Source organism: Halteromyces radiatus (assembly GCF_025201355.1).
Source record: "Halteromyces radiatus strain CBS 162.75 chromosome Unknown BX664scaffold_2, whole genome shotgun sequence".
NCBI classification, from domain to species: Eukaryota; Fungi; Mucoromycota; class Mucoromycetes; order Mucorales; family Cunninghamellaceae; genus Halteromyces; species Halteromyces radiatus.
In genome coordinates, this window is record NW_026251688.1 from 3,240,315 (window position 1) to 3,263,541 (window position 23,227).

At 33.2% G+C, this 23,227-nt stretch overlaps 11 protein-coding genes across 11 annotated transcripts; 2 read left to right on the top strand and 9 right to left on the bottom strand.

Moving 5' to 3' along the window:
* Nucleotides 1–1,065: 1,065 nt before the first annotated feature.
* BX664DRAFT_326199 (uncharacterized protein) lies at nt 1,066–2,794 on the bottom strand. Its single transcript, XM_051544180.1, has 8 exons — nt 2,608–2,794; nt 2,331–2,360; nt 2,210–2,233; nt 2,069–2,117; nt 1,857–2,005; nt 1,640–1,775; nt 1,349–1,563; nt 1,066–1,262 (listed from the first exon to the last, which is right to left on the bottom strand). Exons 1-8 carry the CDS (start codon nt 2,713–2,715, stop codon nt 1,164–1,166), a joined length of 810 nt encoding a protein of 269 aa, XP_051403595.1. The 5' UTR covers nt 2,716–2,794; the 3' UTR covers nt 1,066–1,163.
* A 457-nt stretch (nt 2,795–3,251) lies between these two features.
* Nucleotides 3,252–4,454, top strand: BX664DRAFT_370939 (uncharacterized protein; the record flags this gene model as incomplete). The annotated part of the gene is made up of 2 exons (XM_051548647.1): nt 3,252–3,300; nt 3,402–4,454. The coding sequence occupies exons 1-2, from the start codon at nt 3,270–3,272 to the stop codon at nt 4,451–4,453; spliced, it is 1,083 nt and encodes a 360-aa protein (XP_051403596.1). The 5' UTR covers nt 3,252–3,269.
* Nucleotides 4,455–4,464: 10 nt separating this feature from the next.
* BX664DRAFT_383664 (uncharacterized protein) lies at nt 4,465–5,169 on the bottom strand (the record flags this gene model as incomplete). The annotated part of the gene is made up of 2 exons (XM_051549130.1): nt 4,465–4,644; nt 4,717–5,169. 2 exons carry the CDS (start codon nt 5,167–5,169, stop codon nt 4,624–4,626), a joined length of 474 nt encoding a protein of 157 aa, XP_051403597.1. The 3' UTR covers nt 4,465–4,623.
* Nucleotides 5,170–6,577: 1,408 nt separating this feature from the next.
* BX664DRAFT_312216 (uncharacterized protein) lies at nt 6,578–7,085 on the bottom strand (the record flags this gene model as incomplete). The annotated part of the gene is made up of 2 exons (XM_051542594.1): nt 6,578–6,772; nt 6,861–7,085. The coding sequence occupies 2 exons, from the start codon at nt 7,083–7,085 to the stop codon at nt 6,578–6,580; spliced, it is 420 nt and encodes a 139-aa protein (XP_051403598.1).
* BX664DRAFT_78653 (uncharacterized protein) lies at nt 6,743–8,160 on the bottom strand. Its single transcript, XM_051549738.1, has 3 exons — nt 7,968–8,160; nt 6,861–7,896; nt 6,743–6,772 (listed from the first exon to the last, which is right to left on the bottom strand). Exon 2 carries the CDS (start codon nt 7,885–7,887, stop codon nt 7,243–7,245), a length of 645 nt encoding a protein of 214 aa, XP_051403599.1. The 5' UTR covers nt 7,888–7,896; nt 7,968–8,160; the 3' UTR covers nt 6,743–6,772; nt 6,861–7,242.
* Nucleotides 8,161–10,039: 1,879 nt separating this feature from the next.
* On the bottom strand, nt 10,040–11,594 carry BX664DRAFT_78689 (kinesin motor domain-containing protein). The gene is made up of 7 exons (XM_051549739.1): nt 11,504–11,594; nt 11,356–11,424; nt 11,170–11,283; nt 10,816–11,088; nt 10,610–10,740; nt 10,354–10,540; nt 10,040–10,229 (listed from the first exon to the last, which is right to left on the bottom strand). The coding sequence occupies exons 1-7, from the start codon at nt 11,504–11,506 to the stop codon at nt 10,080–10,082; spliced, it is 927 nt and encodes a 308-aa protein (XP_051403600.1). The 5' UTR covers nt 11,507–11,594; the 3' UTR covers nt 10,040–10,079.
* A 16-nt stretch (nt 11,595–11,610) lies between these two features.
* Nucleotides 11,611–12,453, bottom strand: BX664DRAFT_78721 (uncharacterized protein). Its single transcript, XM_051549740.1, has 2 exons — nt 11,901–12,453; nt 11,611–11,824 (listed from the first exon to the last, which is right to left on the bottom strand). Exons 1-2 carry the CDS (start codon nt 12,376–12,378, stop codon nt 11,715–11,717), a joined length of 588 nt encoding a protein of 195 aa, XP_051403601.1. The 5' UTR covers nt 12,379–12,453; the 3' UTR covers nt 11,611–11,714.
* Nucleotides 12,454–12,460: 7 nt separating this feature from the next.
* Nucleotides 12,461–13,346, bottom strand: BX664DRAFT_326214 (uncharacterized protein). Its single transcript, XM_051544181.1, has 2 exons — nt 12,640–13,346; nt 12,461–12,545 (listed from the first exon to the last, which is right to left on the bottom strand). Exon 1 carries the CDS (start codon nt 13,231–13,233, stop codon nt 12,661–12,663), a length of 573 nt encoding a protein of 190 aa, XP_051403602.1. The 5' UTR covers nt 13,234–13,346; the 3' UTR covers nt 12,461–12,545; nt 12,640–12,660.
* Nucleotides 13,347–14,677: 1,331 nt separating this feature from the next.
* BX664DRAFT_347354 (uncharacterized protein) lies at nt 14,678–15,515 on the bottom strand (the record flags this gene model as incomplete). Its single annotated transcript, XM_051547544.1, has 4 exons — nt 14,678–14,785; nt 15,036–15,155; nt 15,232–15,445; nt 15,511–15,515. The coding sequence occupies 4 exons, from the start codon at nt 15,513–15,515 to the stop codon at nt 14,678–14,680; spliced, it is 447 nt and encodes a 148-aa protein (XP_051403603.1).
* Nucleotides 15,516–16,350: 835 nt separating this feature from the next.
* Nucleotides 16,351–19,839, top strand: BX664DRAFT_276065 (P-loop containing nucleoside triphosphate hydrolase protein). Its single transcript, XM_051541311.1, has 15 exons — nt 16,351–16,532; nt 16,603–16,648; nt 16,745–16,921; nt 17,036–17,350; nt 17,451–17,605; nt 17,680–17,769; nt 17,847–18,027; nt 18,083–18,274; nt 18,334–18,410; nt 18,485–18,580; nt 18,655–18,798; nt 18,885–18,974; nt 19,038–19,343; nt 19,419–19,505; nt 19,585–19,839. The coding sequence occupies exons 1-15, from the start codon at nt 16,392–16,394 to the stop codon at nt 19,696–19,698; spliced, it is 2,211 nt and encodes a 736-aa protein (XP_051403604.1). The 5' UTR covers nt 16,351–16,391; the 3' UTR covers nt 19,699–19,839.
* BX664DRAFT_326220 (ferritin-like superfamily) lies at nt 19,819–21,010 on the bottom strand. Its single transcript, XM_051544182.1, has 6 exons — nt 20,831–21,010; nt 20,679–20,741; nt 20,537–20,592; nt 20,428–20,482; nt 20,145–20,300; nt 19,819–20,036 (listed from the first exon to the last, which is right to left on the bottom strand). The coding sequence occupies exons 1-6, from the start codon at nt 20,964–20,966 to the stop codon at nt 19,945–19,947; spliced, it is 558 nt and encodes a 185-aa protein (XP_051403605.1). The 5' UTR covers nt 20,967–21,010; the 3' UTR covers nt 19,819–19,944.
* Between the last annotated feature and the right edge of the window lie 2,217 nt (nt 21,011–23,227).

Sequence of the window (23,227 nt, forward strand, 5' to 3'; positions counted from 1 at the left end):
AAAAAATAGGCAAATAAAGAAGAATAAAGTCTAAATCAAAGCAAATGACAAGACAATTCTATAAAACATAGGTCGTATAATAAAAGTCTAATGAGAGAAGTAAAGATATAACAATATAAAGTATATCCTTTATACTGTTGAAAGAGGGAAGAAAAAGACTGGATAGTGGACTGAAAAAAAAAAAATAAGACTAAAAGAGAAAAAAAAAAAAAAAAAAAAAAAAGAGGTAAGTTAGTCTCTGAGTTTCATTTTAAGATGAAGAAGAATATGCTTGGTGACAAGACCAAGAAACTCCAAGAAGTAGCCTATTTCAATTGATGACACTAAAACTATGAAAACAACTACTATGAATCAACCTTTGGAAGAATGGGAAAGGGAACTACGGTGTGCTGCCATTGAATGATTATAGGTGTCTTAACTTGATTTAGATTCATTTGATGCATATACTCTCTCCTCTACCTCCCATACTGTTGTATCCACATATGCTATTATCTTATATGTATGTATGTTTATACTTTTATGTTTGAACATATATTATTTTTTATTAATAAATCATAGTCTCACTTTTTATTGGAGCTTTCTGAAAGTAATCATTACTAGAAAAAGAAATGTTGTTAGTGGTTTGCATTGACAAGTTGTTTCTAAACAAGTATCCTCTTGTAATTGTTATTGATATACATCCAAAGAATAGTAATGATGATAGATTATAAAATTGACGTTCATCGATATACAGTATTTCAATACTTGACTAATGATTATTCCTATGATGATGAACGCAGATGGCTATAATCAGGAACGATAAATTATATAATCATTTCCAAAAAAAAAAAAAAAAAAAAAATCCACATTAATAGTCATCGTCATTTTGAATCCATCATACTTCGAATCACTCAAATTCCTTTCTGTAGAAGAAAAGCAGAGTAATCTCTCTCTTACGTTTCGTACAAGATATTACCTATGTTTCTATCTGTCATTTCACCCTTTTTATGATTTCCAACATAAATTAACCCTCTTTCAATATATATCTACAAAAAAAAAAAAATCTACTAGGAGTATTTATCACTATTTCATAAAAAAAAAAAAGATTTATTGAGATAAAAAGAATCTACTATATATATATACAACAAAAACTAAACTACAAGATCAAATCCAAAAAGAAATGTTTATTCTTCGTATTCGCGAGCAAAGTAACTCAAAGCCGCTTGTTCAGCCGCTTGAATCAAACCACGAGTGTCTTGTTGGCCATGAGATAAAGATAGTACCTAAATGAAAAGAAAAAAAAATATGGCAGGTTGATTAAAATACAATTTCCCCTTATCTTAGCGTCGATCATTTCCAGGGTACTTACTTCAGTTTTAGCTAATTGTTGAATGGAATCGCGTGCACTAGGGGTCAAAATAGGTTGTTGTTTTTCTTTTTGCTGAGCAATATAAGTCTTGATAGCTTTGAATGCTGCTGCTCCTGCCATTTCATTTTCCAATGGATCTTGCTTGTTTTCAATATAAACTATTCTATAACTATCACATAACTCTTCAGGTCGTGGAAATGAAGAAGTACGTAAATCTAATAGGAATAATATGATGGATTAATATCTATATAAACATAAGTATGATCAAGTTTTTTTTTTCTCTTCTTTTACTTGGTGATGGTCGTAATAAAGCCAATTCATCTTGAGATTTTTCGTTTTCAAAGGGTTGGATGTACCATTGTTGAGTTTTACTATTGATATCTTTAGTGTTCAAGAAGAGGACATTTGTTTCTTTGAAATCGCCACCCTATATTTGATATATATATAAGATGTTTTCAATAATATTGATAAAAGGATATAATTTGAATTATTTTCTCAATATACTTACACGAATATCAATGACCAAATGAGGAGCAGCTTGAGGGAAAATGAATCCATCTTGATATTTCCATCTTTGATTATGAGCCAATCCAGGTTTCCGAGCATATTGAATCAATACTTTGTCCTTTTTGATATCTCCACCACGAATATCAATCACTAGATAATGAAGATTATCAGTAGTCCATTGTATATATCGTATTCAACACTTCTTTTTCCTACCTAATCCAGATTTTTTGTTGATAAGAAATCCATCTTCATGCATCCATAACTGAAAAAAGAAAAAAAAAGAAAAAGAAAAAAAAAAGGAAATATAGATATATCATAAAAACTGTCTATTTTTTTTTTTTTTACTAGGTTTACCTGATTAATACTGTCTATTAATTTCTATCAAAAGAATAAAAATAAAAAGTTAGTAGAAAGTTAATAGGCGTTTCATGTTCAGGGTTCACTTTTATTGTTTATCTTCATGTCAGTTACTTACCTGAGGCCATATAATCATAGTTGCATCATTCTATCACCATTAAGGATGAGAACCAAGAAAGAGAATAATAACAAAGTAAGGAGACAACAGAGATACACCATCAAGGAGATATTAAAAAAAAAAAAGATATGAAGTACAATGTTCAGACAAGGAGAAGAAAGTTAAAACGTTGTTGCGAGAAAAAGGGAGAGGGGAAAAAAGGGAGAAGGGGAAAGGGGGTCGAAGAAAGGAGAAGTAGCCAACAAAACATATTTTAATTTGATTAGTTTTCACTTACAGTCATAGCACCACCATTAACATCCACCGCCATAGGTTTTTCTTTACACCGCATAAAAAAGAATCCATCCGGAAATTGATCTACAGCTTTCAATTCAGGTGTACGCATAATGATGATTGAACTATATATATATAAAAGAGAGAGAGAGAGAGAGAAAAAGAGGAAGAGAATAAAAAATTGAGTGAGTGTAACGGGTAAAAGGGAAAAAAAAAAAAAAAAAAAAAAAAGACGTGTTTCCCTCTGGCATTTACTTTCTTGGCCAAGTGACCGCGCGGGGTTCAAATGATAATCATATCATACTAAAATAAGCACTTATTGACAATTCTACTGCAAAAAGAAATATTATAGAACTAAGCATAAGCATGAGCAAAGGGAAAAAAAAGGGGGGCAAGAATGATCTTTTTTTTTCTTTTTTATTTTCTCATGGATGATTTTAGTAATGAAAAGGAGTAAAGACATAAAGCTATTATAATTGGTCAAATAAATGGATCTACTTTTCTTCTTTAGTTTGTCCAATTCTCTTTTTTTTTTTTTTTCTTGCTTTTTTTCATCATCATTTCACTATGATAAAGTACCATTTTTTATCAAAGAAACAGACAAGTATGATTCAATATGTCATCATCATATTGATACTAGGATGTTGTCTTTTATCTACTTGGAATATGCAAAGTATACCTAGCAAAAGAATCATAGGTAAAAAGTGATACAATCAGTTTCCTTATTAGGTTCCCAAGCTCATCATCATCTCTTTTTTTTTTTTTTTTTTTTTTAATTATTATTATTATTGTTAATAGTTTGCCCAACAACAATTGATAAAGGGATCTCTATCAAAGGACAACGGATAGTGATAGAAGGAACTTCATGTGTCATCAGTACGACAATTGATGATGTTAAATTAAACGATGCAGCAGTTGCAGCCAGTACAAAACGACCACCACCTCCATATACGATAGTAACGGCTGCTAGTGCAAATCATCTTTGTGCGTTAGAAAGTTTTTTATACACATTATATGATTATCGTGCCCAGATGGAAAATTTTCCACGAGTAGTGGTTTATAATTTAGGAGTCAATGAAACGAGTCAACTTGAAGTATTAACACAACTCCATAATAACGGACTGATGGATGAGTTGATTACTTTTGATTATGAAAAATATCCATCTTTTTGGGACATTTCAAAAAATGCTGGTGAGTACGGATGGAAGACAGCCATGGTATATGAGCAAGCACAAAAACATGGTGGATTATTAGTATGGATGGATGCTGGTAATCAAGTATCTGCCAAATTCCTCTATCGTTTACCAAGCTATATAGCTAATGATCATGGGTTTTGGTCTCCTCGTAGTGCATATACAATGCATCGATTGACACATCCAGGTATGTTTGAGTATTTTCAACAGGATCCTGAACCCTATGCACATTATATCAACTGTAATGGTGCAGCATTTGGTCTAGATACACGCAATCAAACTATCATGGATGAGATCATCACACCTTGGTACCAATGTGGATTGAATAAGAACTGTATTGCTCCTCCTGGATCTTCTCGTGTCAATCATCGTCAAGACCAAGCTGCATTGACCTTTTTAGCTTATAAAACTGGTCATACATGTCGTTGGTCAGCTGGTTATTTTAAAGTACAAACTCATCGTGACATTGCCTGTCGTGCCATCTTACTTGAACGAGATTCTCAACAGTTACTTTATCATCCATCTACAGTTGATCGACCTCAATGGACTCCTTCTGATACATTTGATTTGAATAATCATCTTGATTGGCGATATCCACAACCTAAGAAGGCATCACTGCACCCCATCATTCATTTCCAACAGGAAGAAGAAAACTAAGCATCTCTTTTTTTTTTTTTTTTTTTTTTTTTTTGTCTTGTACATATTTACTTCTCCTTCTTTTTGTCTCCCCTTGTAGATTACAATACCATTCATCTCCTATCACACATATAATCATCCTTTATATTATCAAATCCATCCCCCTAAAAGTCATCAAAATATATATTTATTTAATTTCGTAATAAACAAACCTATAGGATACAAAAGTATTATGATTAGCTCCAGAATATAAAAATAAAAATAGCGATTTTCTAACAACTTACTAAGTTTAATCCACCCCTTGCGAGGTTTCCAAAGGTTTCATCTTCAAAGATGGTATCTTGGTGTAAAAGTTGAGTTCCAGTCTTTGTACTGTTTTTTGGAGAGAAAGGAGGAAGTGCTTGACCAGTCTTGATTCCATGAACTCCAGCCAAACAAATTGCCACAGACGCCATTCGATCGCTACCTTGTACATCCTTCCCTTTTTTCACAGCTATGCACCTTGGGTTGACGCAGAGTGAGGTACCATCGTTATTTTTGATATATTGCTTGCCATCCTTCACCACAGTTCGTTTTGGTCGCACCACCTTTTGATAACAAGACACGCAAGTCTGTGATGATCGATGTTCATTTGTAATTGCAACGACACCACGTCTTTCGTGTATTCTGTATGATGCCAGTTCCCTCTGTCCACCAATCCAAGAGCCTGTAGATGTTCCTCGGTCGCCAATTGTCATGATCAGATGTTTTTTAGTTCCTTATAAAGATCGCCGTTCTCTTATAGTTTCCAATTTGTACGCCTTATCCTTCATAAGCTTGCTACTTTTTCTATCTTTTATCGCTCCATTACTTTGATAAAATGCACGAAGTGGTTTTTTTGTTCTTGACACAACCAAAAAAAAAAAAAAAAAAAAAGAGGTCATTGAATGTTGTCTGCTTTTCATATTACGGTAGAATCCTAACCACCAAATCCAAGAGTATTATTCTCTAAAGTTTTACCTTATGGAAATCCAGCATTTCTTCCCGAGTATTCTTGCTTCTTTGATTCGCCAATTTTTGTTCAGATTCCAAGGCATCTTTACCCTTTTCAGACTTAAGAATTCATAAAAAAAAAAAAAAAAAAAAAAAAAAACCTAATTAGCACTGGTTCCAACAACAATACCTTTCGATTCAAATATAATCTACCTTCTTCCGTTTTGTAACTTTTTTCGTCGCTGCCATGCCCCGGCGTTCCAGAAAAGATTTTCTGCATGGATGTTGTATGATTTGGTAACATGATCATTTGGACTTCTTCTTCGGTCAGGTCAAGATTTGTGGGTATCATCGTCATCATTGGATTCTAAAGCTGACTAATGGTTGTAAAGCTTCAAATGGAAATCATAATGCTTGGTACTAACAGATGTTCAGCTTGTCAGTAAATGATTCGAAGTGAGCTTTCAGATCAGCACCGATAGCATCATCAATATCTGAAAGTAAAATATCATCAGCATTAGTATAACCATGAGAAGGAGCATTAGATTCTTGAGGGAAATCAGATGATGACACAGGATGGGCCGCCAGGGGGAGAAGTAGCTTCAACCGGGCTTGAGGATAAAAACATCAGAGTTTTTATGCTTAGTTCTTGTATAAAATCCACTAGTTTGTTAATTTCAGTCGTGAATCGTTCCTTGTGCTCTCCATCCAATTTTAAAAACTTTGCCAAACTAATTTTTCTTGACGCCATTTCGTGCTGAACCAATAAGGGTTGACTTGAGTTCATCGAATGATAGTTTGTGGTGGGAGCAGTGAATAGAACGGGCGCTGGCATGGGGTTATTGCTGATCATATACACCTTCATCAGTACACTTCTGGTATGGTGTGATTATTTCATTCATTTGCTTCTTCTTGAGTTCCATTAATCCTTGTTTTTTTTTTTTTTTTGACGCTTGATTTGCTCTTTTTCTTGCTCTGTTTGCTTGCGTTTTGAGTTTGAAGAGTGGCCTACAATGATATTTTTTATTATGAGTCTACTATATTTGTCACAGAAACAAGCTTTGACTTACTTGATTCGCCTTTGTAGTGTTTATTATACGGGCACAAAGGTGAACGGGTGTCCTTATGGTTAGTTGCGGTAGATAGAGTAATTAAGCATAGTTCCACTGTGCATTATATCTTCGTCAGGAATATTGCTGTAGTTACGGAGGTCGATATTTGTTGAAGATCCTCGCAGGCAGGATTTTGGATACTTGGATAGCTCTTGCCATCTACCATCGTTTCCGTTATTGTACTCGCAGTTGCACTTGCTGAAGGGGAGAATGCTATAGGTTTCTTTCTTTTTTTAGTGGGTGCATTTTGGATCATCTATATTGGAAAAAATTATAATTAACACAGAGTAAATCAATGAATGCCTTTTTTTTTTTTTTTTTTTTTTTTTTTTTTGGTATCATACCTGTCGGATAAGATATTTGTCACTTCTAAGGTTTGCCAATGTTGTTTTTACTTTTCCAAGGTTGATCATAACTTCCGCGTACCCTTTTTGTTTGCTTCGTAGTTGGCCAACAAGAGTATACCTTTCCACGCCACTTGCCTTCTTGATCTGTTGCTTGATGTCAAATACTTCCAAGCCGTTTTTCGTCCAATTCCAAAACACGAGCGTCAATAAGCACCATTTCATTTTTCATTTCTTCGTGAGAACGGCCATCAGTGATTGGTAAATGATCCTTCTTTGATTGGTGTTGGTTTTGATATATGGATTTGAATCGTGACTTTATTGTAACACCGGTGAGTACTGCTGTCTTCCCATCCACGATGGTGATGTTGTCATGAAAAACTCATCCAGCCGAGGAGCACACTTTGCCAATAGCGTCCATGTCAAAGATTGATCCAATGACTTCCTTCTTGTAACCAAGGGCTGTTGAAAGACTTGTAATAGGAGTATTGTCGGGTTTAGTCATGGTCAATGGTCGAAGGCCATCTTTCTGTTTCGATCCAAAAATTTGATATAATGAAGCACAGTCTAAAAGCAATGCATGTATTTGAGAGGGAGAAATTCTTGGGCAGGGCTTTTGCTTGAAATGATGATATCCAGATATTTGAAAAATAGCATTCGCGAGGAAGACAAAAGGTAGTTTTTCAGCAATGGTTGACGATTTTCCTTTGATTGGTATGAAAGGACGTAAGGTATTGTATAGACGACCCAATGTTGATAGTTCATTGTCAGAAAGCTTGGTACCATCCCAAAAACTGTTGAATACTTGATTGCTGAATTCTGCTTTGCTTTCGATAAATAACATTCTTGTCAAACACGCTTGTAGGGATCGAAGACAATTTCGAGAGCATCCCTTGTTTTCAATATCTTCATCCATGATCACGTCCAGTAAAATTTGTTCGTCAGCGTCTTCGTTATCTTCTTCAAGTTCCATCAATCTTTCAATCATTCCTTCTTCAACATTGTCTTGCAACATAGAGTTCACCATTGCGACATCCTAAGACCATAAAAGACAAATTATGTTTAAAACTCTTTTGATCCATTCTTTTTTTTTTTTTTTTAGCTTACATTTTCAGTGGTAGTATCCTATAACACATTGATAAGAGATATAAGCAAAAGCGACGTACAGACTATTTCTAAACCGGAGACACCAGTGATATTTGTCGATTCTGTGGAAGCTGGTGTAGAAGGATTTGAAGCTGATTGGAAAGTGGCTTCAGCAGTGTTGCAACATTCTTGGAAATAAGATTCAACAGTTTGATGGTAGATTCCCATGAAGTCAATAGAATTTTTATATCGATTTCTGGATTGTCCGGAAGTCATATTAGCCTTTTGTTCGATAGATAATAAGATGCCCCGCGGTAATTGCTTCTTGTTGTATAGGTCTGCATAAACTTTGTTCAAGTTTGCTTGTCGTTGGCTTGTTTTCCAAAAATATTCATCTTCTATGGTCTGTTTCGTGTCATGATTCTTTTGTGCAGTAACAATTGTTTCCACGATATAGGCTTTCAATTCATTTGCAAGTGCTTGCTGGGCTTCTTCTGGTTTGCTGATTGTGATAGACGGCGGTGGAAGGTCTACATTCTAAATACGACGTTTCTTAGGAGGCATAGCTTTGTATAATGTGATTGATTGATAGAAGAAGAAAAGAAAAAAGACGACAAGAAAAAAAGATGAGAAGGAAAAGAAAAAGGGGGAAGTGAAAATGTAGGACGTGTCAAGCATAAATAAATAAAAAATGTCGAGCGTCTCAAATTCTACTGACTTCCAAAATTGGTTCCCTTTTATCACTGTCAATGGCATTTCTGATGCACGCATTAATAAAAAAACGATCATCGTCGCTTCAATGTCCGATGACCTGCAATGATAAATTGATCTGTTCATTCAAAGAATATGGGAGGATATATAAAAAAGAGAAAAAAAACTGAAAAAAAGGGAAAAATAGAGAAGGGAAAAAAAAAAAAAAGATAAATAGAAAAAAAAAACTCAGGACCAAAAAAAAAAAAAACAGCTCAGGTCTAATAATCAGACGACTATAGATTTTTATTGTGGATGATTGTTTTTGTTGAAAAGATGTAGACATAGATTTGATGTGAAGATGCACGCTATAGATCTTTTTTGTTATTGGGTGGTGTGGAAGCTTGATAGATAGCACAGAAGACCAAAAATAGTCAAGAAGTTATCTGCTAAATGTTAGCTTTTCCTATTTTTTTCATATTTCGTAATAAAGTCCACTCAATTATCCAAACCACATTTCGTTCCAAATGGTTAGTACATTCTTTTTTTTTATTGATCATCAATGTCAAAAAAACCGTCCATATATACAGTACGACAATAATAACAATAAAATAGTAACCAAAAAAAAAAAGAGAGAGATATATAAAAAAAAGATGTATATATAAGAGTAGATACAGGAAGGGCATGGAATATATGGATGGTATCTATATGATTTTTAAAGAGATGGTGTTTGTGCTTAAAAAAAAAGAAAGGATGGAAAATGTAGACTATCCTATGTTTGATGTACTATACTAGGAGGGAGAATCCCATGATAAAAGAGGATTATCAATAGAGGCCAGTCGAGATTCATCTTGTGCTTCTTTTGCCATCAAAGAAGTAAGCTCCAGTTCTGCTTTGGTGACGCTAAGTTCGGCTTCCAATCTTGCCACTTTATCCATCAAATCCTTTTGACCATGAGCATCCGCTTCCAGTTGTGCTAATCGTTGTTGTTTCAATTCCAGTTGTTGCTGTAACTGTTCATTGCTGTTTCGAAGATCGTGGATTTGACGTCGAAGATCGGTCACCAGTGCCCATGGATCCTTGTTCATCCTTTCGTCATCATCACCTCCATCTTTACCATGTTTATCATATAATCGTTGCCTTTCTGCTTTGGGTGAAAGTGCTTCATTATTCAGTTGTTGTTTATCGTTATCGTGATTATTTGGCGGTATAGCTACAGACGCAGATGTCAAAATGAGCTTGGTCAGATGATCGATTCTATTGTTAAAATAAAACTAGTAAGTTTTTTTCTCTTGAATCATATTCCTTTTTTTTTTTAACCTTTCTTTCAAAGCTGTTCGCACAAGTCGCATTTGGAATAACTCTTGTTCATACTATTAAAAAAAGATCATGAATTTTTTTTTCTATCTATTCTATTTGAAGACAATCTCTCTTTTTTTTTATTTATTTAGGTACCTGTTGTCGTTCTGCTGTCAGCATGGATTGATTCTGTTTTTGCTCTTGTAATAACACATCATTCGCCGTTTGCAACTTGATCTTCAAATCCACAATTTCCCCTCGATATTGTTGTAATAAAGCCTTATCATCCAAAACCTAAATAAATAATAACAATAATAATAATAATAAATAAATATCAAACACCATTTCTTTTCGAATTGTTTTCTAGTCCTTTTATTTTTTTATTATCATTATTATTATTGCTAGTATTGGAACTTACCGCATCGTTTTTGGCTGCTGTAACAATCTTCTTGACCCGGGTAGCAAATTTCAAAGTATTGATGGATTCATCCACAGCCAAGGTATACGGACTAATAGTACAAATGACTACTACTTTTGCATGACCAGATAAAGATGATTGTAGAATTCTTGTCAGTTTGGAATCTCGGTAAGGTATATGACCAGTACTAATACAAAAGAAAAGATTTATAAATAGAGAGTTAAGGGAAACATTCAATTTATATAATCACTCTTACCTTTTCCCTACTTCGGTCAATTTCGAAATCACTGTTCCCAAAGTAAGTAAACTTTTGTTGATAAATGCACCTTCCTTTCGACGATCTTGATTCGAAGCCGCCTTTTCTGATCCAGCCAAGTCAATTAAATTCTATAATAGTACAATGATATGAATCTACTAAATATATATGCATTTTCTTTCCCACTCTTTTTTTTTTTTTATTACCAATTGTGAAATCTTGACAGATTCTTTTCGTTGACTAGGATGTAAAAGAGTTCGTGATTGTTGTGGAGCCAGTCTTGTGGATAATGTTGTACTATCATTCGAACGTTGCCGACTTTCAATCACCATTTGAAAGATAGTATGACTTCGACTACTGTGTAAGTTGTAATCTGTAGTGCTAATATGACGATTGCCTTCCCCGCGATGTATCACATTGAGAACGTCTTGGGCACAGGTCACTACTTCTTCTGTTACAGGAGCCACATATATACCACGCTAATTCGATAAATAATGAAATAGTTTGTCATTAGTGTCCAAAAAAAAAAAAAAAAGAAGAAGGTTCGAGTGTTAATTTACCTGTTTGTTCTCATGTATCTTGAGATTGTCATTTTCTGGAGCAAGCAAATCACGTATAGTTTCATTATAAATTTCCAAATAAGAAACACGTAATAAGAATTCATTGTTCATTGCCTATTTGGGAAGAGATGAATAATAAGTAAACAAATAATCATAATGTTTAGTTGGATGATAGAGACCCCTTACCATCTTGATATATGCAAACACTTCGTCTACTGCCCTCGGAATAATCCCCGGTTCAGATTCAGTTCCCATCTATACACATGTGATATGAATCAAAACAAATGTACCAAGTTAGTATTGAACAAATATTACAGAATTCGTTTTCATTTACCATTGTCTATCAACGGATCATTGTGAAATATATCAGAGAAGAAGAAAAAGAAAATTGAGAGTGAGTTAATATCATCATTAAATATGATCAAATTAAAACAGGTACTTGCATAAGTTTTTCCACTAGCAGTTTGTCCGTAGGCGAAGACCGTAGCTATATATATAAGAAAGTACAGACTGTTTAGTTCCCATTATCATCGCTCAAACCAAGTTTATTGACTTTTTTTTCTCCTACCATTGTATCCGTTCATAGCTTGACTAATCAATGGCTTAACACTGGTATTGTATAAAGCATTATTATCACTACCATAGGCCACGTTATCTGCATAAAAAAAAAAATAATCAAAGGAGTTAGTAAAAAAAAATAGGGTGGCATTTCTATTCTAAAATTTTCTTACCAAAATGATATTCTGTGTTCATTGAAGAAGTCGATGATTGTTGTTGTTGTTGTTGTAAAGGTCGCCTCACCACACCTTCAGCAAGTCGTATCTTTGCAAGACTAGTATCAATATGCCAAGCATTATCACCTTTTCCAAAAGATTCCTTATGTGATAGTGGACGACACCGTACTGCCACCTTGACATTTTCAGAGTTATTACGTTGTTCTTGCTGTTGTTGTTGAGGCGTAGTAATTGTAGTGGTAGACGACAAGGAAGAAGACAAGGTACTTGTTGTTGTGGTGGTAGTGGTAGTTGTTGTTGTGATGGATGAATTATCGGTGGTACTACTCGTATGATGACTTAAAGAAGGATATACAGGTAAATGTTGTTTCTTTTGCTGTGACTGAAGGTATTGACGACTATTAGTACGGGAAGGAAAGACAGTTGGACGAGTAGGAGGGGATGATGTTGAAGAAGAACGGGTAGTATGAAGCATGAGAGGTAATATTCGAGATACTAATGTAGAGAAAAGATGAAAAAATAAATTTTTCAAAAAAAAAAAAAAAAAAAAAAGGAAAGGAATAAAATAATAAATGGGTACGAAAGTAAAAAGAGAAACAATGTGGTGGAGAGAGAATGAAGACGAAGTTTTATGAAGAAATCCTACGAGGTCCCAAAAAAAAAAAAAAGAACGGAGATTAAAAAATAAATCAAAGGTTAGTCCTATTGTCCTTTTCTTTTTTATACTATTACTTACCCTAAATAAGTTATTCCACCATCACACAGGATGGAGATCCCGCATGATCTTTTCAAGATGTGCAGAACCAAAGTTGTTGATAATTGTTGATGATGAGAATGCTGAAGTAGTTCCTGTAGTTGTTGATCTTGTAAATGATGGGTGGTGTTCGCCAGTCAATTCACGATATAAACCGATTTTCAAGATATTGATCCCGGCATTGGCGTCTCTATCACGAGATGGACAGCATACTTTTCTTGAGATACAATCAGGATTGATACATGTAATCACACCAAGATTGGCCTTACCATTTCTTTTGTTCGGGGGTTGAATAGGAGCATCACAGAAAGAGCAAATCTTGGAGGAGCGATATTCACTTGTGGAAACAACTTGACGATGATTCACTAAGGCTTCTTGAAGTTTGTCAGTACTTCTTTTCATATTTCCCTGGATTCTTGAACCATGCCCTCTACCAGCATCACCGTAAAACACAAAGCGAGAGCCCGTCGTACTAGTTTCACCAGATCCTTGGTAAGATACTTTGATTAGTCTTCTTGCCGCCACTGCATAGGCCTTGTCTCGATATCTACCCCGGCTTTGTTTTTGTTTCTTCATGAATGATGAATGAAGAATGATGAATGATGGATGATGAATGATGGATGATGAATGATGGATGATGAATGACGAATGATGAATGATGAATGATGAATGATGAATGATGAATGATGACAGAAGTTGAGAAGATCATCACGAACTGTCTTGGTATAGGATCGTTCGTCCATCACTGTTTTCTTGATGTTGTCAGTAGCCATAATCTTATGTCCACGTTTTGATAGGTTTTCTTCTATTTCCAATACTAAATCGCCTTTTTTTCTTCTGGAGTTGTTGTTGGTAGAAGTACGATCGTGATCGACCATTGATAGATGCTGCAGTAGTTTTTATACCTTTGGTGTTGAGAGACCTTTTCAAGTGAGTGGCATTTTCGTCGTTGGCGATAAGATCCTGAAGTGGTGCATACTTATTGAAGAGTAATAAAACTGTACTTGCTTGATTTGCAGTTAACTTCACACTTGTTGCCATAGCTTCTACACCGGAATCCACACCATAATATACCGTTTCTGATGCTGGAGTCAAAGCAGATACTGGTTTCGAAGGAGAACTTGATGATGCCGACCTTGGACCAAAGTACTTGTCATAAAGAAAAAGATAGAGAAGAGAAAGAAAAATAAAATAAAAAAAAAAAAGACTTTTCCGCTTCTCCTTTAACGTCATGCACACGGATCGGGTATTGAAATAGTCTGGCGCACGAGAAGCGTTTTTACAGAATAAGCAGCATGGTGATGGGCACTATCAGTGAAAAGACCATTATAAGAAATATAATATAAATATTCTGACGTTTTGTATCAAATCCAACAGCATATCATGGCCCAAATATATATTACATCTAATCAGATATAAGAGGAACCCTTAATTTTCAAATAATAAACTACCAATAACGTCTATATGTTATTTCCGCATCAAATAGCTGAATGGATGGACAATTGAATAATTCAATCATTAAAAAAAAAAAAAAAAAAGAAGCTTGCGAAACAATGTTTTATTGAAGATATCTACTACCAAAAATAATATGATCAGAAATACCATATATAGTTTTATAAAATAAAGATAAAAAGGATAAGTACAAGAGTATCCTATAATAAAAAAATACATCAGTCCTCGTCTAAAATGTTGAATGAATATGATTAAATACCTACGTAGAAAGCTTTCGACAGTAACATTTTCCTTGCATATCAAAGATTTTCAAAGTATGTATGAAAAGGAGCAACGTCTTGCTCATAATTAATTCTTCATACAAGGCACCATCTTGTAACGTTCTTATTTGTGATTCCCATTGGTCTAACAAAAAAAAAAATAAGCGAACGTCAGCAGTCTGTTGATGAAATTAAAGGATAATAAGATAAAATCAACTTACTTTGTAATGTTTGGTCCCTAGTCTGTTTTGACATACCGATGACATAACAAAGCTTTCAACCACCAAATTCTTTACAGATAGAGAAAGTTATGGTCGCAAACATTGGATAGCCTCTTGATACAAGATGAATAAAGAGGAGGAATTGCTTGAAGTTCTTGTTGCGACATTCACCAGACGAGGATTAGATATATTCCACTAGAGACAGAAGAGAGAACAAAAAGAATACAGAGAAGAAAGAGAGAAAGAGGTAAACAGTAGCAGCGAACACACATCAGAGATATAAAAAGACGATTCGATAATACAAGAGGCTTAATCGAAGAGAAGCTTGCTTGACAGACGTAGATTTTATCAAATCATTGATTTTTTTGATCCATTGAAGCCAGTTTACAACATTTGGGTGGTTTCATTTGAAGTAAACATCAAAAAAAAAAAAAAAAGAAACAACTTTGTTGGTTTCATGAGAAGGTGGACAACAATTGAGATAGCAGTATTGATTGAAAGCTGCCGCTGATGGGCGTGTTTGATGAGCAGAATCGGTGCACAGGCCATAAACTATTTCCAATAACTAGATGATAGATGAATACAAGTTAGCAAGATCATGATACTACAGTAATTGACAGCGAATGTACCTTTTTATTTACCTTTTTTTTTTCTGACCGAGTAGAATACCAAGAAACGCCAAATGCATCACCACCAGATTGGAAACAATAAGTCAACGATATCTCTTCAAAAAAAAATCCCATCATAATGATACACTTGGTTCGTCTGTTGGGTGTTTCCTTGAGAGTTTGTTCAGCTTCTGATTCATAACAACTTGATTGATAATTGATGAGCAGGTCGATAAGAAGTAGCAATCTTTTAAAAAAAAAAGAAAAAGAGAAGTGAGCGTTTTGATAAATATAAATTAATAATGTACTTACCTCATCCAGTGGGCTATCGCTTAATTGCCATATTTTGGTAAGGACGTTTCCACAAAACTGTCGTACTCGCCATCAAATGATGTTATATTATAGTTGCTTCATCAGTAAATTCATTGAATATATAATGCTTTAGGAAACGCGAGATCCAGAGTCCTAATGATAAAAAAAAAAAGAAGCAATGAGTGAACAACAATATCCAAAGGAATCAATAAAAATACGAATAAAACAGTACCTTTATGTAATTAACAGCAATAGCCTCAAGTATCATGATGGAGTATAATAATAAAAGAAAAGCAAAAGAAAAAGAAAAAGAAAAGGGAGAGGAGAGAAAAATACGCAAAAGGAAGTTTTTCCCTAGAATTTTTTTTTTAATATTGGAAGTCAGACTGACATGATTTTTTTACTTTTCACGTTTGAAGATCACAGCGTATTGATTCTTTGTTGTATCGTAGTCAGAAAAATTTGCTACTTAAAACGAATAGTAATGGTTTTGTCTCCTCTGTTTACATTATTATTATTTTTTTCTGTATAATTCAACAGATTTTCATTTAATACGGTAGATGTTGAGACATTGTCAAATTGAAATTGAGCAGTGACACTAATATTAACACATACGCTTGAAAAGAGATAATTTCTGTCAATCCATCATCTTTTTTTTTTTTTGTTCTGTGATTATCTTCTTCCTTCTTGTACCTGAAATGTTCAAATTTGTAGTCTCCCTTTTCTCTCTCAGGTGAAAACATCCTTTTTTATGACTTCCTTCGGTATTCCAATTCGACTGATATTTCTATTCCAAGTTGATTTTTTTTTTTTTTTATTCATCCGTTGCTTTTATTATTTGTCTTTTTTTTTTTTTTATCAATTCAAATTGGATATACTGTATGAATGATTTATATCAAGTTCAAGTCGCAAAATCCCTTGCTTATTCCAATAGAGTCCTTATATCTTTGGAAACTATGCAAGAAAGACAGATTTATACTGGAGACCTAGTCATTATACGACCAGAAAAAGATACTAATAGGGTAAATATATAAAACTTAAGTTATATCGACGTGCCTATAATACTTAGTTTTCTTGTATTTATGTTATTAGATCATTGTCAACTCTGCTTGGCCAAGCCTTTCTTTGGAAAAACAAGGCAAGTCTTTTTTTTCAATCTTCCTATTACATATATATATATATATATATATATAATATAGATCTAACTTTTTTATTCTTTTGATTATTTCAATAGTGGTACAACTACATGCAACAGCAAGATTGACTTGCCAACTTGGACTTGGTGATTTCGTGACATTGGAAAAATTTTCTGGATCTCAACTCACAGCGTCTATGATCACTGTCAAACCTTCTGTATCTCCTGATTATCCTGTTAATAACTCTCTGAACAACTTTCTTTGTCAAACACTAGGTAAGATCTAAAAAAAAAAAAAAAAAAAAAAAAATATAACGCGAACTCATATCTAGAAAATGCTTATATTTATTTATTTATTTATTTTTTACCCGGTATCTTGTTTATAAATAGTTGGTCTTGCATATATCGTACCTGGACAAATCATTGATGTTTCATACTATGGGCGATTGCGACGATTCACTTTGCATACCACTCATGAAGTACCTCAAAAAGATGACAATCCCCACCCTTCTATAGTGTATCAAGTTACACAGAACACCAAAATCAAACTAGATATATTACCTAACACAATAGCCAAACCATCAGTAACGACAACGAACAAGAAACTATCATACGATCAAATTGGAGGCCTTTCAGAAGAAATCAATACTGTGCGAGAAATGGTGGAAACTACCTTATTAAAACCTGAAGTCTTTATTGAATATGGTAAAAAAAAAAAAAAAAAAAAAAAGATTGTTTTAATTCACAACCACCTGTTTATAACAGTACACTCATCAATCATTACATACAATATATTAATATATAGGATTGAAACCTCCACGTGGGGTTTTATTATATGGACCTCCAGGCACTGGGAAAACACTGATTGCGCGTGCTGTGGCTCATGAAGCTGGTGCTCATAGTATTATCATCAATGGACCCGAAATCATTAGCAAATATTATGGTGAAACAGAACAAAAGGTAATATTGATTAGAGTGTTGAAAAAAAAAAAAAAAAGATATGTCATTGTGTTTACTTATTATATTCTTAATAGTTACGAAATATATTTGAAGAAGCAAATCAGTGTGCACCAGCCGTGATATTTATTGACGAAATTGACGCCTTATGTCCCAAACGTGATGAAGTATGTCAAAAGTCAATAGCAAATGATAAATGATAATAATCTAGCTGACAACCATACTTCTTTCTTTTTTCTATTAGGCTCCAAGTGAATTGGAAAAGCGGGTGGTGACAACATTGCTTACATTAATGGATGGAGCAGTGAGTTCAGATAAAGAAACTCAATCAAATCGGATAGTGGTTCTTGGAGCAACCAATAGACCAAATGCTTTGGATGATGCATTACGTAGACCCGGAAGATTTGATCGAGAAGTGGAAATCGGTAAGAAAGAAATCAAATCAAAGAATTTTATATATACTTATGATCATCTACGTAGGTATACCAAATAGTGATGCTAGACTGTCGATATTATTGGCCATTCTGAATTCTATACCCAACTCATTATCAAATAAGGAATTGGAAACAATTGCTAATCAATCTCATGGTTATGTTGGAGCTGATTTGGCTGCTGTTTGTCGTGAAGCTGGTCTCAAATGTATCAAACGATGTATCCATCTTGGCATTCAAGGTATTAAAAAAAAATAGCGATGTATGGAAAAGTGTATATGTAATTTTTTTTTTCTACAGATTCTTCAAAATTAGTTGTCAATATGGATGATATGAAAGAAGCCATTAGTGAAATACGACCAAGTGCTATGCGAGAGGTAAAACAAAAAAAAAAGTTAGGGGGTTAGGAGTACACTAATCGTTAACCTGATAATATCTCATTTCTTTAAAGATACTTCTTGAGGTGCCTAAAGTATACTGGAATGATGTCGGTGGTCAAGATAATATCAAACAGCGACTGAAAGAATCAGTGGAATGGCCATTGCAGGTAAACTTATATACATAGAAAAAAGATGATTTTATTAACACCCCATTTTTATTTTTATTTTTTTATTTTTCCAGCATCCTGAAGCATTTTCTAGACTTGGCATTCGGCCTCCTAAAGGTATATTACTGTACGGACCACCTGGTTGTAGCAAGACATTAATGGCTAAAGCACTCGCAACAGAAGCCGGATCAAACTTTATTGCTGTCAAAGGCCCTGAAGTAAGTATATAGCCAAACAAAAAAAAAGACCGGAACGATTATCCTCATCATTCTTTCTTTCCTTGTTCTTTTTATCTTTTATATAGTTGTTTAGCAAATGGGTTGGTGAATCTGAAAAGGCGGTTCGTGAAGTATTTAGAAAAGCAAGAGCAGCATCACCTTCCATAGTATTTTTTGTAAGATGTAAGAAAGTCATATTTCGTTCGTGCAATAACTCTTTTTTTTTTTATTTTGAAAAGGATGAAATTGACGCACTTGCAGTGAAACGAGGATCATCAGGTGATGGTGGGACATCAGTTGCTGATCGTGTACTATCACAGTTATTGAATGAACTAGATGGGATTGAACCTTTGGTGAACGTTACGGTGGTAGCTGCTACAAATCGACCAGATATCATTGATGATGCGCTATTACGACCTGGGCGGATTGATAGAATTCTCTATGTGGGACCTCCTGATCTAGCGTCTCGACGGGAGATCTTCAAGATCCAGATGCGGAAAATGACATGCGATCAAGATGTAGATTTGGAGGAACTTGCAATCATGGTAAGCAAAATGAAAAAAAAATTGTTGATATGATTATGAACACTATTTTATTATTATTCTTTTGATATGATATAGAGCGATGGATGCTCTGGTGCAGAAGCAGTAGCAATTTGTCAAGATGCTGCGTTATATGCAATGGAAGAAGATATGCAAATTGACTCGGTAATAAATAGAAAATTGTCATGATGATTTTTATTTATTTATCAATTATCATCTTTTTTTTTTTTCCTTTTGAAATAAGATCAAACGACGACATTTTATCAAGGCATTATCATCATTTACCAGACGAATTACAGAAGAAATGATACAATTCTATGCGGATTTCCAAGCGAAGTCAGGACTACAAAGCATTTAGATTAGTATTAGTCATATATTTAGGTTAGAACTGACCCTCCTTATCCTTTCAGATTAGTTTGAACCAGTGGCAGATGATTATTATTATTATTATTATTTAGATTCTGTACATTTATACAAAGAATAAATAAAGTGATGGATGAACTTTTTTTTTATTTGATTTGATTTTGGAATAAACACATAACCAACAAAGTAAAAAGAATGACATTTATATATAGAATAGAAACCATAGGATGTACTTTTGTTTTTAGTTGCCACCACTACTGATGACTCTACTACCAGCACCTGTCTTGTCATCATCCTTATACAGTTGTTGATCCCATAAGTAAACGCCAAGGCCTAAAATAATAAACAAATGATCAAAGAACATCGTGAATAGGAGTTTTGTGGGAGTATAATGTTATTTTCTGTGTTACTATTTATTTTATTTTATTTTTTTTTTCTTACCTTCTCCAACACGATTCAATTGAGTCACCATATCAGCCAAAGTCTTAATTGCTTGTACTTGTTCATCCAAGTAACGACTTTCAATAAAGTCACACATTTGAGGATCACTGTTACCATCTCCAATCTTATGAAGGTTAAGTAATGATTTGTTGACATCTATTTTTAAAAAAAAAAAAAAAAAAAAAAAAAAAAAAAAAGACGCGTCAAACATTATGGTAGTCAAACACACATATACAGATTATTATTATTATTATTTTTTTGTATATATTGTAACTGTCCTTACCCTTTTCCAATTGTAATGCAGATTCAACCGCATTCTTTGCAGACTTCCAATCAGTCTAATTTGAACAAGAGTAAGTTAGATGTGGTTAAATACAAGTATGTAGTTTTACCTCAGGTGCTTGTAAAGCGCGTAATATAACTTTGCCTCCACGCATATTCAAATAATCTATGAAAAAAAAAAGAGAATCATTGTAAGGGTGATTCAAAGATCATGATGATGCTGATAATATTATTTTCTTTTTTTTTGTTTACCAATAAGATGTTGAGCATGTTCGCGTTCTTCTTGAGCAGAGTGACGGAAATACTTTTCCAATCCTAAATTAAATATATATCAAAAAAAAAAGTTAATCAATATTAATTCATATTTTTTTTCTTTATTTGTAAATGACTGGACGCGTCATTACCTGGTAGAGCCACAGTGGTATGTTGAGCCCAAGCTGCCATAGACAAATACACTTGAGATGCCTGCAATTCAGTGTTGATTTGTTGATTGATGGCTTCTTCAGAAGCAGTGGCAAAGTTTTGTTTGGCAATAGACATGATGATGATGTTGATATAAGAAGGAAATGTATGATTAAAATAAAAAAAAAGAAGAAGGAAAGGAAGAAAGGAGAAAAATTAAATATGTGTGTGGATGGTTCTTTATCCTTTGATCAATCATAGTCCGACTATGGATTACTCTTTTTGGAAATGAAAAACTTATCATCTAATAATGTTTCATACATGACGACAATGATCCAGGAATCGTTACGCTGCTGTGCAACAAAAAAAAAAAAAAGGTTATTGTTTATAAAAACAATGGATTTTAACCAAACGATTCAATATTACCATTTTCTCTCCTTTGACATGTTGATGAAACACTCTTCGTTTCTTTCATTTGTTGATCTACACATACTGCACGTCGTAAACTCATATAAACTTTGAATCCTATTTATTGAAAGAAAGAGAAAGTTTAATAAATACAAATAAAACATCCCACTTAACTTTTCTTTTTTATGAATTACACCATCCTGAGGGATGAACTGATTCTATAAAGAACAATTTCATTCATTTTGTTACACTGCATGAAGCTAGAATTTTTCAAGGAATGCATTTTGTTATTTTCTGATCAGACACAAACAACCATCTTATATACCCAGCATACACAAACATATATACACACGACCATACAAATCATAGCACGTATACATACTGAAACTTGAGCAGAGTATAACTAATCATTTCTTTTATTATAACCATTGACAAGTAATATAACTACACGTTCATAATGATAAAACTAACTAATAACTAAACCAATACTAATCAATGTAGATGCTTGATAGCTTGAATTTGATAGTGCAGATAGACTGGTCCAATACAAGCGACTCATCCCTTATACCATCCGTAATCCTTTTTATCATAATCATCCCCTTTCCATTTCTAAGATGCATAATTTTTTTTTTTTTTTTTTTTTTTTTTTTTTTTTTTTTTTGCATCATCCAAAGTATATCTTGAATATCTAAGAAATAATGAATTACAAATGACTGAAAATAATAATAATAATAATAATAGTACGTGGAATGACTTACTTTGAATCTCCTTGATGTATTGTCATGATGTCTTTCCCAATCATGGATTGACCTATTGATTGTATATATTGGCATTCCGTCTTACCATACAGAGTGATTTCATATATCGTTGTCACTTGGTTGGTATCATATCATTGACAGCTTCATTTATGACTATTCAAGCATCAGTCTTACCTAAAATATAAAAGAGTACAAATTATGTTTAATTTATATGTTTATTTTAATAACATCATTAACTTACAATATCAACAAAGAAAAAAAAAAAAAAAAGAGGGAAAAGAAAGGAAGGCAAAGAAAAGAAGCCTTCAGATGGAAAAAAATAACGCTGGATTTCAAATTACCATCGTCAACCAACACATTCTCATCATCAAAAACAGTGAGATCGTTTTATTACGAATTATGCTTTCCTTCTGGTTAGAAAGATTAATTTAAAGGGATAATAAAATTATAAATGTCATATAAAGAATAATTGATATCATAACATCAAAAGAATTTTCATCATATCAAAGCCAAAATGATAGATATACTCAAGAAGTATTACAGTAAAATTGCTATACAGTGATAAACATGATTTTTCTTTTATAAAAAAAAAAAAAAGAATATATATATATATATATCATCATTCAAAAGGGAGCTTTAAAAAGATTTAAAGTTAACCATGATGATGTGATGATTCCATATTTAAATAGGTAAAATGCCCTGAAGAGTGATACAAACTACCTGAATTGAAATTGATTTTTCCTTTTTAGGTGTTATTCAGACTTATAAAATTAGCCACTTTTTATATGTACAACGCCTCAATAGAAGTTAAACTATATATATTATATATATATATATATATTTTAGTTTATTTGATAGTTACTATTATTTTTACTCTTTCTTTGTTATTATTATTATTATTACTATTATTTCAAAAAATCTAAATATTTTATAATAATGAAATATATATATATATATGAGAGAGAGAGAGAGTTCTATATATATATTATTATATTATATTATTATATTTAGTAAGACGAACTGTAGGCGTAGGAAATTCGATACAATTTGGTGTAACTCTTTTTTCCACCTGTCTACAATTTGATAATCCGCTTAATCTGTAAAATCAAAAAAAAAAAAAAAAGGCTCAAAATTCCCCTTTTGTTTTTTTTTTTTTCTTACTTTCTTTTCCCCTTTTTTTCTTCCTACTAACCTTACTCTTTTCATTCATTTTTATACATTATTTATTCATTC

What these genes read in the sequence shown, in the direction of transcription:
- BX664DRAFT_326199 (XM_051544180.1), bottom strand. Translation starts at nt 2,715, where the DNA reads ATGCGTACACCTGAATTGAAAGCTGTAGATCAATTTCCGGATGGATTC. An exon ending in CAACAAAAAATCTGGATTAG is followed by an intron (nt 2,006 to 2,068) that starts GTAGGAAAAAGA and finishes TTCATTATCTAG; the next exon opens with TGATTGATATTCGTGGTGGA. An exon ending in ATTTGGTCATTGATATTCGT is followed by an intron (nt 1,776 to 1,856) that starts GTAAGTATATTG and finishes TATCAAATATAG; the next exon opens with GGTGGCGATTTCAAAGAAAC.
- BX664DRAFT_78653 (XM_051549738.1), bottom strand. Translation starts at nt 7,887, where the DNA reads ATGGTGAACTCTATGTTGCAAGACAATGTTGAAGAAGGAATGATTGAA.
- BX664DRAFT_78689 (XM_051549739.1), bottom strand. An exon ending in AGATACATGAGAACAAACAG is followed by an intron (nt 11,089 to 11,169) that starts GTAAATTAACAC and finishes TTATCGAATTAG; the next exon opens with CGTGGTATATATGTGGCTCC. An exon ending in TTGACCGAAGTAGGGAAAAG is followed by an intron (nt 10,541 to 10,609) that starts GTAAGAGTGATT and finishes CTTTTGTATTAG; the next exon opens with TACTGGTCATATACCTTACC.
- BX664DRAFT_78721 (XM_051549740.1), bottom strand. Translation starts at nt 12,378, where the DNA reads ATGCTTCATACTACCCGTTCTTCTTCAACATCATCCCCTCCTACTCGT. An exon ending in GAACACAGAATATCATTTTG is followed by an intron (nt 11,825 to 11,900) that starts GTAAGAAAATTT and finishes TTTTTTATGCAG; the next exon opens with ATAACGTGGCCTATGGTAGT.
- BX664DRAFT_326214 (XM_051544181.1), bottom strand. Translation starts at nt 13,233, where the DNA reads ATGAAGAAACAAAAACAAAGCCGGGGTAGATATCGAGACAAGGCCTAT.
- BX664DRAFT_276065 (XM_051541311.1), top strand. Translation starts at nt 16,392, where the DNA reads ATGAATGATTTATATCAAGTTCAAGTCGCAAAATCCCTTGCTTATTCC. An exon ending in CCTTTCTTTGGAAAAACAAG is followed by an intron (nt 16,649 to 16,744) that starts GCAAGTCTTTTT and finishes TTATTTCAATAG; the next exon opens with TGGTACAACTACATGCAACA. An exon ending in TGATCGAGAAGTGGAAATCG is followed by an intron (nt 18,028 to 18,082) that starts GTAAGAAAGAAA and finishes TCATCTACGTAG; the next exon opens with GTATACCAAATAGTGATGCT.
- BX664DRAFT_326220 (XM_051544182.1), bottom strand. Translation starts at nt 20,966, where the DNA reads ATGTCTATTGCCAAACAAAACTTTGCCACTGCTTCTGAAGAAGCCATC. An exon ending in TACCACTGTGGCTCTACCAG is followed by an intron (nt 20,742 to 20,830) that starts GTAATGACGCGT and finishes TATTTAATTTAG; the next exon opens with GATTGGAAAAGTATTTCCGT. An exon ending in TGCATTACAATTGGAAAAGG is followed by an intron (nt 20,301 to 20,427) that starts GTAAGGACAGTT and finishes TTTTAAAAATAG; the next exon opens with ATGTCAACAAATCATTACTT.